The 15,718-nt window shown below is 47.4% G+C and overlaps 1 protein-coding gene across 13 annotated transcripts in view; it reads left to right on the top strand.

Moving 5' to 3' along the window:
• Nucleotides 1–15,718, top strand: part of FGGY (FGGY carbohydrate kinase domain containing) — a 378,028-nt gene that overhangs the window by 233,285 nt on the left and 129,025 nt on the right. For all 13 annotated transcript variants that reach the window (XM_046663109.1, XM_046663101.1, XM_046663099.1 and 10 more), the window contains one exon: nucleotides 14,404–14,511. In XM_046663109.1, the coding sequence (XP_046519065.1) occupies nucleotides 14,404–14,511 (108 nt within the window). The remainder of the gene's footprint in view (nucleotides 1–14,403; nucleotides 14,512–15,718) is intronic.

Below are 15,718 nucleotides of genomic sequence, written 5' to 3'. Positions count from 1 at the left end.
TGCTTCTTAGCATGTCGTGATCTGACCTCTGCCTACCCTTCTTCTCATAGATTTTATGTTTAATTTTTGCATCTCCTGCTCCATGGCTGCCTGACCTTGGACAGATTATATAACCCCTCTGAGCTTCAGTTCCCTCCTCTGTAAAATGGGGACACAGATATCTATCTTACAGGCCTGTAATAATTACTTCATGAGATCGTGCAAGTCAAGCTACTAACCCGGTCTTTTGCTCACGGCATACACCAAGTCAACATTTGTGTGATTTTTTTTATTACTGTGTATTCTACATTCCAGCCAAACCATAGCACCTTCTTCAAGCCGCTGTGGTACTAAGAACTTACACCTTTATTGAGCTGCTTATCAGAGTATCTTGCCGTTTTTGGATCACCTGTCAGGCATCCTAACTACGTGGAAAGGCAGAAGGACAGCGTCTTTTTCATCTCCATTTCCCCAGGGCCTGACATGTAGTAGGTGTTCCATTGCATATTTGCTGAAGGCTGTGTGAAGTGTCTCTGTTCTGGAGAATCTTGATTCTCAGCAGCCCCCAGATGTCTCCTGGGCCCTACTCTGCTACCCTGCGTTAGGCACCTACTCTATGTCAGAAGCCACGCCAGGGGCTCTGCATGCACGATCTCAGTTAATGGCCCCACAGCCCTGGAAGGCAGCTGTTATGTAAACTCTTGACAGTTGAATGCAGAGCCTCAATTAACAGAAATGCCTCAAGTGTGGACATTAGATGCCTTTTTGCCATCAACCCACTAGGGACACAAATTGAAATCCAAGCCATCCTCTGTCTGCAATGAAAAATGAGATCCAGATTTTTTCCATCTAAAACCTTCTATCTCTCCAGTGATCCTCTGCCAGCACCTCTGTTATTTGCTCCTTACCAGGATTAACCAGGCTGGTCTGTACTTTGAACTCAGAAAAATGTAGATTAAACATTTCTGGGCTAAAAGAATAAGAGCGCAGAAAGTTAAATAATCAGCTCTCCCTGGTTGATTATTTATTTACTGTGTGTGAGCAGTATGCCGGGGCTTCTCCACGTGGCCTCTGATCTTCCTGAACATCCCAGGAGGTGAATACCGTTGTCTGTCTTTTGCACGGGAGAAAGCAGGATTCTCCAGGGCCTCATAACTTGCTGCGTGGAGCTGCGATTCCTGACCCGGCTGAACTGAAACCCCTCTCTTCTTGGCACTGGTCACCTCGACGAAGCAGGCTTACCAGCCCCAGGCCGCACCCCTCTCACTGGCCCCCAGAGGCAGTCATGGAGGGGTGTGACCTCCTACTGTGGCTGGTTGTTTAGTCACCGTCCTCCGAACAGGCCAGTGAAGTGGAAAAATAGCTCTTACTCCTAACTCTGACATCTGTCCCACGGGTGAGAGCCAGGTTCTCAAGTTGCCAGGCCAATGGCAGATCAGCCCACAGCACACGGCACCAGCACGGGGAGAGCGCTCCCAGCGTTCTCACGTCCTGGAACCCTGGCTGGCCCTGGGCGCCAGTTTCCTTTCATCTTGTCTCATTGCTGCCTGATGAGTGGGTAGAGGGATGCAGGCAGGACCACAGGGGAGCTCACTGGTCTCCAGGAACAGGGCTGTGTTGCTCACTGAGAGGCCCCTGGGCTGGCCTCTTACCTGTACGAGCGCCCTGGGCCCCTCTTTCTAAATCACAGCGAAAGCTAAAACATCTGGGCAGGGGAAGGGCTGGTCCCACTAAGCCCTTGCATTCGTTTGACTTCCATGGTTCCCACGTACCCAAAAGGCAGCCAGGGGTGGTCGGAGGAGCGTGGCCTGGAGTCAGACATCCCGGATCAAATCCCAACGCTGCCTTGGCCCCTGTGTGACTGTGCTTTTTGTGAGCCATGCTTTCTCCATCTGTAAACCCAAGGAAGTGGCAGGGCTGTCATGAAGGCGACCTGAGAGTGTGTGACGCACAGCACGCAGGAGCCGCTTGGCAGTCGCCTTCCTTCTGTCTCACCGCCTGCATTTGTATGCCTTTTTTTTATTTTTTATAAAAGCCGTTGTAATTGTCATTGGTTACTTTGTAAGCTAAATACATTGCTGATTAATAACACAGCAACTATTTAAACCACTCTCAGAGAACTGGAACCCTGTCCTGTGTCAGGTGGTGTATTTTACGTATAGCTGCTTTTTCTCCTTTTTGCTCCCCCCCCCTTTTCCTAAGGAAAGACAGGCCCCAATGCCCCTCGTGTACTAGACAGCCAGCACCTGCTGCCGTGCAGATGCTCCAGTCATGACAGAAGCTGCCTCCTGGCCACTGCCCACAGCGGAACATGGCTCCCCTGAGGCCTCATCTCGTTTGCTCCTGATTCTTCTGCTTCATGTCTTCCTTGCCGGCCTGGTCTTTAGAGAGTGCAGGCAGAGGGCAGACGTTCCCAGTCCGCTTCCCTCTCGGCACCCTTTCTGCTTCCGTGCTCTTGCCTCTGTGGGACAAGCCATTTCTGTTTTATAAGAACTTATTTAAATGGGAAAGCAATTTTTTTTAAAAGATTTTATTTTTTTCCTTTTTCTCCCCAAAGCCCCCTGGTACATAGTTGTATATTCTTCATTGTGGGTCCTTCTAGTTGTGGCATGTGGGACGCGGCCTCAGCGTGGTCCGATGAGCAGTGCCATGTCCACGCCCAGGATTCGAACCAACGAAACACTGGGCTGCCTGCAGCAGAGTGCACAAACTTAACCACTCGGCCACGGGGCCAGCCCCTGGGAAAGCAATTTTTAAGTATTTTCTCTTTTTTTTTTGATGAGGAGGATTGGCCCTGATCTAACGTCTGTGCCAATCTTCCTCTATTTTGTATGTGGGTCACCCCACAGCATGACCACTGACAGGTGGTGTAGGTCTGTGCCAGGGAGCTGAACCCAGGCCACCAGAGCGGAGCGCACTGAACTTAACCACTAGGCCATGGGGCCGGCCCTAAGTATTTTCTTTAACGTGAGGCTCACTTAACATTCTCATAAAAGGGCTGTTGGGTGTGACGGAATGTGTGATTTCTCTCTCTCTCCAACTTGGGAAAATCCCGGCATGTCTGCTGAATTTGCAAAGACGCATTCTACTCTGGGCCCAGCAGGAGTTGCACTGGTGTCAGACCAAACGTTGAAGAAGGAGCTGCCTGCTTCCTGTGTCCTTGCCTCTCCTTTTCACAGTCTTTTTTCTCTAAAAAAGTGTATCAGGAAGCGTATGGACCCTTGAGTCAGATTTGAGTCTAAATCCTGATTCTGGCCTGTGTATGAGCCTGGGAACTCGACTGAACATCTCTGAAGCTCGGTTCCCTTTTCTGTCAAAATGGGTGTGATGCGGGCTTGCCCAGCATCTTCGGGGGGTTGGATATGAAGGTACCCCACCTAGGGATGCAGAGAAGCTCCACAGCACAGGGCACTTCAGCTGATGCAGGGGCTCCCTGGCACGTGGCCTGTGAGGGATTCAGAGGCCGAGTCCAGGAACAGCAGGAAGGAGGGCCATGATCATTGTCCGCCGTGGACAGGCTGGCACATCTGCCACTTATGTGCTTTCCCTGGTAACACATTAGCAGCCAGAGAAGGTCGGGTTCCATAGCCTCTGTCTCCACCTCTCTTCTCCTGACCTCCTTCCTGGCAACCTTCACTATTTTTTGATGCTCTCGTCAATCTTGTGGGTTATAGAGAGGATGTGAGGAATAAACTCCTTCACCCTAATCACCTTGGCTGATGTTTGATAAACGCTTCTCAGTTTATAATACTTCTGCAGTCACTCAGTGGGGGAGCTACCCAAGTGCCTGTGGATAGTTTTTAATTCTCTTTGCCCAGCCAGTTTAGCCTTCTCTTCTTCTGTTAGGCCAAAAATGGAGAGAGAGTTCTGAAGACCAAGGTTCTTCAGGTCTGGATGTGCATGGACTTGTCTCCAGTGTGGCTGAACAGCAGGCGCGGGTCCTTCTGGGGAGCACCTCCAAAAGGCAGCACGTGATGCGTGTGCACGGGAACTCTGACTTCCATCAAAGGAGGCCCTAATGTGGTTCAGCCAAGCTTCTCTTCGCGTTTACACAGCATGCTATTAACTGGGGGAAGCCTTGATTGTCTTTCTTTCTGGTGACAGATCTTGCAAATAGAAATGAGCCATCTGAGTGAGTGTTGATTCTTATCTTGCTCTCTTCCTTAGAGCCAGCAAAACCTCTGTACCCTACTTTAGAATTCTAGTCACGATGGTGTCAGATCTTACATTTCAAAATTAAATGCCTATGTGTACTCCACTCCGTAAATAAGAAGTACGTCTTGGCCAGTGTGGAGGGGGTGATATTAATACCGCTACATTTCTCTGGGTCACTGAATGTACCAGGCACTGTACCAAGGCCCATAATAGACTGAGCCACATTTCATCTGTACAAATCTATAAAAGAGGTCCTATTTGCCCTATTTTTCAGATGAATACCCCAGGGACCAAGGTCACACAGCAAATTAAGACAGAATATTGAGAGTCAAACCAGAAAATCTAAGTCTGTGTCAGATTTATGAGATGATGTCTGAGGCCACACTCTGGTATCAGAGCAAAAGGCAGTAATAAGAGAAACAGAGAAGTGACCAGGAGCGGGGCAGGAGAAGAAAGCATGCACAGCTTAGCAGGCAGGAATCAGAAGGTGTCTGATGGAGGCACCGTGTAGGGGGGCCCAGGGTCTTGTTGCGAGGGGAAGGCTGTGTCATCTCTTCTGCACCAGCTGATGAGCCTCGGCTGTGAGACTGCTGCAGGCATCTTTTTAATTGACCCCTAAAGTCTGTAAGAGGGACCTGCTTTTCCTAACAGCTGGTTTCAAATCAAAAGAGAGCATCAGTTGGTCCATATTTGAGAACCAGTTAATAATTAGCTCTGTGCCCATTCCTGGGGGATGTGACAGAAATAGAAGATATGGTCTGACTCTGAGGGTCGAACGCACTGAGTGTCATCGGAACAGCTGAGAATCCGTGTGTTGCCTACCATGCAGGTTTCCACCGTATTAGCACCTCCCCCCGCCAACCCCCTTGTCCTTCCTCCCTCACAGGGTCCACAGAAGAGAGCAAAAATTGCTTACCCACCGCAGATTGTTTAGGCTGTGGAAAAGATGCAAGATATGATTTTATATCTTTGGAGTCAAACAGCTCTTGGAGCTTTCAAAGCTGAAAGCCAGGCTGAGCTCACTGGAGCCAGTCAGGCATTTGTATAGAGAAGGCCAAGGGTGGTTTCTTGTCTGCAGGGAAAATAAAATTGGGGGGAAACTTCAAGAAGGACTCAAAGACTTCTTGGCTGTTCAGTCTCTCTTGCAAGGCAACTTTGGGTACTTTAAGTATAAGTGAATGAGAAACATATGGATTACGTTTCTATTGTGGTTACATATGGGTTTCAGAATGATGAGGAATGAGGAATTCGGGGTTTAAGGAGTCCAAAATATTTTGCAAGTAATTCAGGACATTGCAGGCGGTATTTGGCTGCTTCCCTCCGTCCCAGATTTGAGGGCTGTTTGGTTGGGTGACGGAGCTGCCCAGGGCCCTCTCGGCTGGCTCAGACGCTCAGCAACAGGGAGGCCTAGGAGCAGCTTTCGTGTGCTCTTCTTCTGAGCAAACTTAAATAAAGGGGTTGGGTTTCTAGAAGGCAAACTATTTCCTGGAGGACTGCTAACCTTCCAGAAACCCCCAAGTAGAGGAGAGGAAAATTTGGCGAGCCTGAGCTTTAGTAACTATGCACCACTTACAGGTGGCTGGGCGTGTGTTAGATTCTGTTATTGCTCTTAATATCTGTGACATTATATGTTAATAATAATTTTAGCCCTGTCCTGCATTTATGTGGTGACTTAGTTTATAAAGCACATTACATCCATATTACGGATTAAGTATACATTCCATATGTATCTGTAGATACAGCTGTATACACTTACACACTTGACATGTGTTATGACGGCCTACATGGTGGACATCCGGAGAGCTAAGGGGAGACGCAGGAGGAGCACCTAACCCAGCGCTGAGGGAGAAGTCAGGTTTCGAGAGGCTTCCAAGAGCAGGTGGCATTGAGCTGAGTCTTATAAAAGGGCATGTAAGAGTTAGCCAGGGAAAAGTGTGAGGGAATGCCTTTCAGACAGAGGGAGGAGAATTTACAAAGATGCAGAGATAAGAAAGAAATTGGCACACTTGGAGAATTTCTAGGCTGTGATGGGCTTATTGTAAACATGATGGGGAAATGATAACCTGTGTGATTAGGCCAGACGAATAGATAAAAGCCAGATCAGAAAGTTCTCAGACTTCGTGGGGAACTTTTACAGGATTTGAGTAAGGGAAGTGATATAATTAGGTTTGTGTGTGAGGAAGATCTTTATGCTGGAGGTATGGAAGTTGGAGTCTCTGAGTGTGGCTTTTGGGGGTGCAGAGTGGAGGATCGTATTTGAGGCAGGGAGTCTAGCTTAATCACTGTTGCAATAATCTAAGCAAGGGATGAGGAAGGCCTGGACTAATGTATTTGCAATGGGGAGAAACAAGCTTTTGTTGGAAAAATAGACTTGACAGTACATGTGACTGATTGTGGAGCAGAAGAGAAAGATGAGTACATTAAGAAGTTAAGAATCGTGGGGCTGGCCCGGTGGCTTAGTGGTTAAGCTTGTGCGCTCCCCTTCAGAGACCTGAGGTTCGCCAATTCAGATCCCCAATGCAGACCTATGCACCCTTTATCAAGCCATGCTGTGGTAGGTGTTCCATATATAGAAAATAGAGAAAGATGGGCACAGATGTTAGCTCAGGGCCAATCTTCCTCGGGGAAAAAGAGGAGGATTGGCAGCGGATGTTAGCTCAGGGCTAATATTCCTCAAAAAAAACTAATAATAATAATAAATTAAGAATGGTATTCTAGTAGTTGAGTAAATAGGGTACAATTCAATGAGACAGGAACCCCAGAACAAGAGTAGCCCTGGGAGGAAGGATGGTGGCTTCTGTTTGGACATGTTGATTAGACATCTGCATCAAATGTCCAGTATGAAACTCAAGAGCAAGGCCTGAGTTTGGGATAAAAATTTGGGACTCAATAGCCTAAATTTTCATTCCACACATGGGAGTGGATGGGCTGACCTGGGAGATGTGGGTGAGACAAATCCAGGAGGGAAGAGGAAGAGGGATCTACGAGGGAGACAGAGCTAATAAGGGGCAGAGACGCAGCCCACACACAGGTCTGTGGACTCCGGGTCTTTGCAGTGTCCCAAGAGGAGCGGAATTAAACCGTCTGTTGTTTCACATTTCTTGAGAGCATATTGTGTCCTAGGATCTTTATATATATTACCACTTAGGACTCACACAAAACTCTGTGATCAATGAGATTATCTCCATTTATAGATGACGAAACTGAGTCTCAGAGAGACTCAAAGTCACGTGGCTAGTAAGCAACCTAACCAGAATTGAAACTCAGGTTTTTCTGACTCCACGGTCTGTGCTCGTACTGTAGACTGTGTTCACTGCCTTTAAGACAAGACATGATTCCTCACTGTTTCACAGGATAGGCAAACAGCTGTTTACAGTTTAATCTGAGAAGTGCGGAAATCGAGGTGAATGCTAGGAGCCCCATTCATAGACAGAATTCTCTGTGCTCTTTTGTACTGTGTAGTAAGCTGGGAGTTGGCTGGAATGTGTCTAAGTGGTTTTTTCTAGTAAGACAATAGCCCAGTCCCTTTGGAGGGAGGGATGAGCCACCACGGAAATACCCAGGCTGCCCTCTGACACTCCCAACCTGGTTGGAGGCACTCGAAACAAAACCTGCTGTTCCCTCCCGGGACTGCTGGCGCCTGCAGCCTGCCTGCTGCCCCTGCCAGAGGCTTAGGCCTGCCTCTGAGGGTGGGGGACAGAGGGGCCGTTGGGGGAGCAGCTCCCTGCTCTGAGCCCAGCCATCTCTCCCAGAAAGAGATGTGAGCAGGCGCCTGGCCTTCATTCCTGCAAAGAACTCAGCAGGAAGTGGCCCAGCCTAAGAGGGATCTCAGCCGGGGGCAGCCACTGAGGGAGCCAGCTGGGCACAGACTGGGCACAGACGGGGAAGGAGGCAGGAGCACAGGGAGAGAGGCTTCTCTTCCCTGCTCTGCCATTTCTGATCCTTGTGGTCTTAGGTCTTCGGCCATCACCCGGACTGTGTGTGTTTGATGCCACATAATGCCAGGCAGTTGTAAGTCAGAGTGCAAACGTACACTTGCCAGTCAGTTACACCCAGCCTGTCCTGCACCCCAACTCCTCCTAGACTGTAAACTGCAAGAGGACAGGGATTTGTCCCTTATGTGACTCTAATGCCCATCTTTCTATACCTTCTCATATTTAAAACAATAGTTTGAACTCAGTGTGTATCCAGTAAATGCTGAATATTTACTCAGCTAATGTAAGATATTCTAGATAATCGCCATTAAATAAAACCCATGAAGTTGACAGCTGAGAAACCCCCCTGATAATCTTGGCCACAGGTCAGAGGGATAGTAGAGCAAAGTGGGTACCTAGAGAAGCCCCAAGAGACCACCCAGTGCAGCCCGCGAGCCCAGCCGTGTGAGTGCAGAGTTGTGTTGAAATAGCTGCTGGAGAGTTCTGATTGGCCAGCTGGGGAAGAGTGACTCAGCTTCCTGGAATCTCAGGGAATCTCAGAGACAGAAGAGATCGTAAACATCTCTATCCAATCTCTTTATTTTATAGATGAGGAGAGTAAGGTTGAGAGAGGCATGTACGTCGGTAGTTTGTAGCTTGGATCCTGCTTGGACCCTGCAGTTACTCCTGTTCACCAGCTCTCTGAGCTCCTTTGGCTCACACGTCCTTGTTTGTGGACTAAGGATAATAATAAGGCCTGTCTCATCAGGTTGTCATGAGTATTAAATGTGATAATGTCCATAAAGGGGCTAGACGAGTCTTCGGCACATAATATGCCCACAATAACTATTAGCAATTACTATTTGATTATTATTCTTATTTTTATATTATTATTTATTGACTTAGAGAGTGGTTTCACTGGGGCTTTTTCCCACAAAGCTTTTTTAAAATTAAATTTTTGACAAGCAGTAGGGTATGTTGATGCAAAAATATACCCATCCTGTGAACCAAATGATCTTTTGTTTAAAGTAAAACGCAGAACTCTAGGCCCTTGTGAGAGCCACGATGCTGTGCAGCTTCTTGGCTGAGCCTCAGCGTGCAGCCCTTCCTGCCTGGAGGCCTCCATCTTGGCCATGGCCCCTGCTCCTCCTCTGAGGCCTGGCTCCGAGCTGGCCGCCTCTGCACAGCAGTGGTCCTCTCCCGGGCAGCGTGGCCTCCTGCCACACTCCATTCGCTCTCACTGTAGCATGCAGCTTGTTTTGTTGTAATTTATCTAGTTCGACCTCTTTGTCTCCCGGACAGACTAGGAGCTCCCTAAGGAAAGCAGCCTTGCCTTATTATTAATTTTTTTCCTTATTATTTTTAAAGCCTTGTTGCTCATCTCAGTGCCTGGCATATGGTGTACAACTATATGTTTTGTTTTATTGCAGCTTTCTATAACTTTATTTATATTACACATAATGAAAGAAGATATCGAATGTTTACATACAGTTTAAACAATACTGAATTGAATAGCCGTGTACCACCACCCATGAAAAAGAACATTGTGAAAGAGAATATTGCCAGTACCTTTTTAAAATTTTTTTGCTGAGGATTAGCCCTGAGCTAGCATCTGTTTGCCAATCTTCCTCTTTTTTTGCTTGAGGAAGATTGTCCCTGAACTAACATCTGTAGTCAATCTTCCTCTCTTTGCTTGAGGAAGATTGTTGCTGAGCCAACATCTGTACCAATGTTCCTCCACTTTATATGTGGGTCACAGCCATAGCATGGCTGACAAGTTGTGTAGGTCCATGCCTGGGATCCAAACCCATGAATCTGGGCTGCCAAAGTGTAGCATGCTGAACTTAACCACTACGCCATAGGGCTGGCCCCCTTGCTAGTACCTTTTAAGTGCAAAATTTTAACTATATGATTAAATAAATGTTAAGTATTTTCTTCTTGTATTTTGCTTAATGCTCCATCTCTTTGAAGTAACTTTGAATCTTGATTTCGACATGCCCCCATAATAAACAGTCTGTCCAAGTTTATACCATCTGAAAATATAAGCTTTCCTTCTATATCATCTTCTACTTCATTATTAAGAATATTGTCTATATAGGGGCCGGCCCAGTAGCACAGTGGTTAAGTTCACACATTCCACTTTGGCAGCCTGGGGTTCGCCAGTTCGGATGCCGGGTGCAGACATGGCACTGCTCAGCAAGCCATGCTGTGGCAGGCCTCCCACATATAAAGTAGAGGAAGATGGGCACAAATGTTAGCTCAGGGCCAGTCTTCCTCAGCAAAAAGAAGAGGATTGGTAGCAGTTAGCTCAGGGCTAATCTTCCTCAAAAAAAAAAAAAAAAGGATATTGACTACATAAGACCAAGGATGAATCTAGCAACCTCCCTCCATGGCTGCAGTTACTTTTGGCTCTGGTCGTTCAACCCAGTCACCTGGCTATTCCATCGTACAAGCCTCATTTCAAGAACTAACGTTTGTGTGGTATTTAACATCTAATAAGCTATTTATATGTGACACCTTATTTAATCTTCACAAAGTACTCCAATATTCATATCATTCCTCTCATTTTGGAATTGAGGAAGCTGAGGCCCAGAAAGATGCCCTTGCGTAGGACCACCTGGCTCGCATGCGGCTGGCAGGAGCGGAGTCAGGGTAGGTCTCCAACTCGCCCATGCTCTCTCCTCGGCACTTCACAAGCGTGTTCAGGGGAACTTATCAGAAAGCCTTTTGGAAGGGAAGATCCCTAACCTCCTGTCTTCAAGGTCCGGAGGTTTGTTCAATTTGAGCTAATCTGTGTTGGCTGTAATGGCCCTTTTTTCTGCCCTTGAAAGGAAGTGAAGGATTCGGAGAAGCAACTGTAGCCTAAAAACAACACCATACTTTGGTGGAGACAATCATAGAACCTGTAGAATGTGATGCCTGACTGCTTTGCATTTTTATAACCTTGGACATGCTATTTAACTCTCTCTGTCTCAGTTTACACATCTGCACAATAGGAATAATGGTAGAATCTTCCCTTAGGGTTTTTGTGAGGACGGAGTGATTTAGTTCTTATAATGTGCTCAGAATAAGGCTTTCACTAAGTTCTCAGTCAATCTGAATGTTGTTGTTGCCAACAGCATCATTACTGAGAAGTCAGTGTCCTATACCGACACCTGTCATCAGTGGAGTGAAATGAACTCCCTTTTTTTGGGTAACAGAGCAGCTTCCAGGCCAAGATGGTCATCAGCATGGAAAGAGCTTTCACAAAAACATTTTTAAATATTCAGGTTTATTGCAAAGGATCAAAGCACACGTAAATATACAAATGTGCTCTTTCTCTCTCGCTCTCTCACAAGCCGCTCCTGGTTTCCTCCGGGAGCACCGTGTCTGGGAGTGATGGGAAGTGCTCTGCGACATGTGCTTCTGGGTCTTTGTTTCCTTGCTTTACTCAGGATGTCTGATGAGACGCGTGTGTCATTCCTGCTAAGTAAGCACAGGCAGGAGTGGACTCAGAGCTTCCTCCCTGGACAGAGCCAGGCAAAGCCTTCCTTCACCTGACATTTCTGAGCAGCAGACGCACCATCTCCTAATGCAGTTCTGCTGCAGTGGATGCAGTAATGTGCTTAAACTGTGAGATGGCAGTGGGCGGGGCGGGCTATGGATAACATTCCTAAGTAATTTATGTATACAAGTTAAAAAAGAACGTAAGGTTTGAGGCCAACATCTGCCTGGGTTCCAATTCCCCCTCAGCTTATTACTAACTGTGTGGCTGTGGACAACTTATACAACTGCTCTGAGAGTAATTTATCAAATGGGGCTAAGCGTTCTGGAAGGGAAGGGGTGCAGGGCATGAAAAGAGATGATCTGACTTTGGTGGGTGTCCATCTACCTGTCCCAACGCCGGGTCTTAGTGGTTGTGAACATGTGCTGTCTTATTCATCCCAAAGCAGCTTTGGGATGCAGCTCAAGGCAGTGGTTTCTAAGGCTGGCATGTGATAAAATTTTCACCAGCTAAGACAGAGTGACAATAATGAAGACCATTTAGTGTGTGCTCCTTCTGTCTGGAACACTCCGTATCATACACACACTCAAACGTACACATAAACACTCACACACAGACACACACACACTTATACAACACAGACACGTATACTCACACCCACCTGAATAATTTCTCTGCATGTTTTACAGCTTAATTCAAATATCGCTTCCTCAGAAAAGCCTTCTCTTACCCCTAGACTAGATTAGCTACCTCACTTATGTGCTTTTATACCTTTTGATTTTCCTTCATTTCCTTATCACAGTTTATACTTACACGCTTGTGTGATGATTTGATTGTCTGTCTTAGGGTGACCACGTGTCCCTTTGCCTGGAACTGATGGATTTTCCAGGATATGGGACTTTCAGTGCTAAAACTGGGAGAATCCTGGCCAAACCTGAAGGATTGGTCCCCCTTGTCTGCCTTGCTGTCAAGACAGCATGCTCCAGTGGGCAGGAATGTGCTCTTTGGGCCACCATTTATTCCCAGGGGCTGCTACAGACATGGATCACAAGAGGAACTCAGGAAACGTCTGTTGATCCCATAAGGAAATGAGTGGATATGTCCATGCGAGCTGAACTGTCTTTTCTTGCAGAAGCCTGTCTTTTTTCCTGAAATTATTCCTCCTGTTTTAGGTGTCAAATGTCCCCTTTTTTAATAAATTATCTCTATTTGGGACAAAATTTAAAGTTGACAGTGTTGCGTAGTTTCCTTGCCTTCTCTCACCTCCTTCCCGTTTGGGGGTGGGAAATCCTAGTGGTTTGAGGACACTCACTAGTTTACTGAAAAGGGAAATGGCATAGTTTGAGTCAGGACGTTTAAGGAAGGTTTGTCCCTGTGCTAAAATGCTGTGCTATCCATTTCATGAGGGCAGAAGTGATGGATATTCAGTTTGTTTCCATATCCTAGGACCCGCCACAGTACCGAGCATGCAATAAGGGCTGAATAAATCTTTGTAGGACGAATGAATGAAGAGATTCTCTGCCCCCCCTCAAGACATGCAGGAGTAGACCTGGAGTACCAACTCCATTCCCCTCCTCCCCCGACTTACCCTTCCACACCCCCAGACAGGACCTCAGCATCCATCGCACTGGATGAGTGAGTCGCGTGTTCCATCCCAGATGAGTGAACACAGGGTCCCTCCCTGCCAGTCTGGGCTCATCTCTTGATATGCTTTCCAACACCTAAAGGGGCTTTCATGGTCTGCTACAAAAAAACCATTGTAGCTTCTTGAATACTAAGAGCACCCCTGTCTCATCTCCCCAGCTCTGTTCAAGCTGTTCTCTTGGCCTGGAATGCCTGTCCCACTTCATCTGCTGAATCTTATAGTCTAAGCTGATGTCCCACTCTGTAAGAAGCCGCCTCTGGCCCATTTCACTCCTCATCCCGGGTACCCTTCCACAGCAGTCTGCATTTTGTCTCTACCATCCCATGGGCCACACTGTATTCTATTTGCCTGTTTACTTGTCTAGCTCCCATCTGGGTGGGGGCTTCTTGAACACGAGAACTCTTTTTCTGATTCATCCCTGTGTCCCCGGCACCCAGTAGAGGGGGATGACAAGCTCTTAGGTGGCTAGTAAGTATTTGCAGAAGGAAGGGAATGTATCTTTTACCTATTGCCACAAAAATGCCTGGGAACAAACACATACCAAATCTTAGTGACTTACAATAAGGCATGTATTTTTGTTCACAATCTGACAGTCGGCTGGGCTGTTCTGGTGCCCTGGGCTTGTTGGCTGCCAAGCAACTAAGAGGATTTGCTGATCTTGTTTGGCTCTCACATTGAGAAATCACCTGTGGCCGCTAGGCTGACGCAGCTCCCTTGTGCCCAGCTGGCCGGCCTGGGCCTGTTCTCATGGCAGGAGCAGTAGAGGCGCATGGGCCTCTTGAGGCCTAGGCCTGGAAAACTGGCACAGCCTCACTGCCACCTCACTCTGTTGGCCAAAACAAGTCATAAGGCTGACCCAAATTCAAGGGGTCGGGAACAGACCCACTTCCCAGTATGAGGAGCTGCAAAGCCGTGCTGCAAAAGAGGTGGGTGCGGCGGGGGGGGCGGATGTAAAATGGGGAGCATTTCTACAGTCAGTCTCCCACAGAGAGGGAGCCAGCAAGGAATCGTCACTTTCTTTCCAAAATGATCTTTTTTGCTACCCTGCCTGACGTCTAAATGAATTTATCCGAAAGGTTTCCAAAGATGGAAGTGACTTCCCCACTGAAGAAGGTATTTAGTAAGAAGCTGCATTCCATGGTTGTAGAGACATCAGATGCGAAGAGGATGAGGTTCCTTCTAGCAGTGAGCCACTGTTTTCACCCGTGTTGCCCCTTCCTTTCCAGATCAGCAGAGATCCGATATTTGTACCAGGAGTCTGGGGCCCTTACTTCTCAGCCATGGTCCCTGGGTTCTGGCTGAATGAAGGTGGTCAGAGTGTTACTGGAAAATTGGTAAGTTGACCCTTTCTCAGTGTGGTCTTGACTAGCTCGTTTTGTCACACTGCCCGTGCACACGGTATCCAGATTTCCAGTCTCCTAAATCGGAAGAATCCTCTTTCTCCTAGTGTACAGCCTAATGTTCAATGCATGCGCAGTATGTGCTTGCCAAATGACTAAATGTTGGTCCGGGAAGTGGTGGCTGCCTCTCTTCTCCCCTGTCTCTCACACGACAGTCCATAGCACTTGGAACAGTTCAGGTAGTTTTCTGGGCACGTCATGCGCTTTGTTGCCTCCAGTCCCACACACGTCCCTGTCACTGGGAGTGCCCTGCTCACAGCTTCCCCACGGCTCATGTCATTCCCGGCCTCTATGCCTCTGTATGTGCTTCTGGCCTTGTTCAGAGACTTCTTTACCACCTGGATGGTTTCACTTGTCCTGTAAGACACAACACCAGTTCTTATCCCATTGTATTATTCTTATTGGCTTACTAATCTGTCTTTTCCAGAAATCTATGAGCCTCTTACAGGCAAAGGCCATATCATACTTCTCTTTGTATCCAGCTCAGTGCCTGGTTCATAGAAGGTGCTTGATGAAAGTTTGTTGAATTCATGGGGTTGTCGAATCAGGAAGACAAAAGATCCATACGCATGAGATGAGCACTGCGCCAGAGGCACAAGGCACGGCGCTGGCACAGAGCGACCACAGGAAGCTCTTTGCAGGAGAGAAGGCATTGGTGCTAAGCCTTAAAAGAGAAATAGAGACAAACCAGGCAAAGAAGCAGAGGAGTACTCTTCTAGGTAGGAGAACTGGTATAGCAACAAAGACATGGGAGTGAAAAACAACAAGGCATATTTGAGGGTAATTGCAAGTAGTCCAGAATTTCAGCTATGGCACAAACTGTCCTTAGAAGAATGGCTTACAAAAAAAGCTAGAGAGATGGGCAGGGACCACATCATAAGAATTCCCTGTGAGCGTGCTCAGGAAATGAACTTTGCTGGTAGACCAAGACCAAGAGGAACCAGTGTGAAATTGGAACAGCAGACGGACATAGTCAGATCTCAGTTGTAAATGACTCTGGCTGGCAGCAGTGAGGAGTTCCTGCAGGCACGTGCTGGAAGCAGGGAGACTGGTTTTAGAAGGCTAATCCACAGACAAAAAGCCGAGTGCTTGCCTGAGCACGGTGGCAATGCTGACTGAAAACTGAGGTGTAAAGGTCAGC

The sequence above is a fragment of the Equus quagga genome, chromosome 5 (assembly GCF_021613505.1).
Source record: "Equus quagga isolate Etosha38 chromosome 5, UCLA_HA_Equagga_1.0, whole genome shotgun sequence".
NCBI classification, from domain to species: domain Eukaryota; kingdom Metazoa; phylum Chordata; class Mammalia; order Perissodactyla; family Equidae; genus Equus; species Equus quagga.
This window is presented reverse-complemented; position numbering and strand designations above follow the sequence as displayed.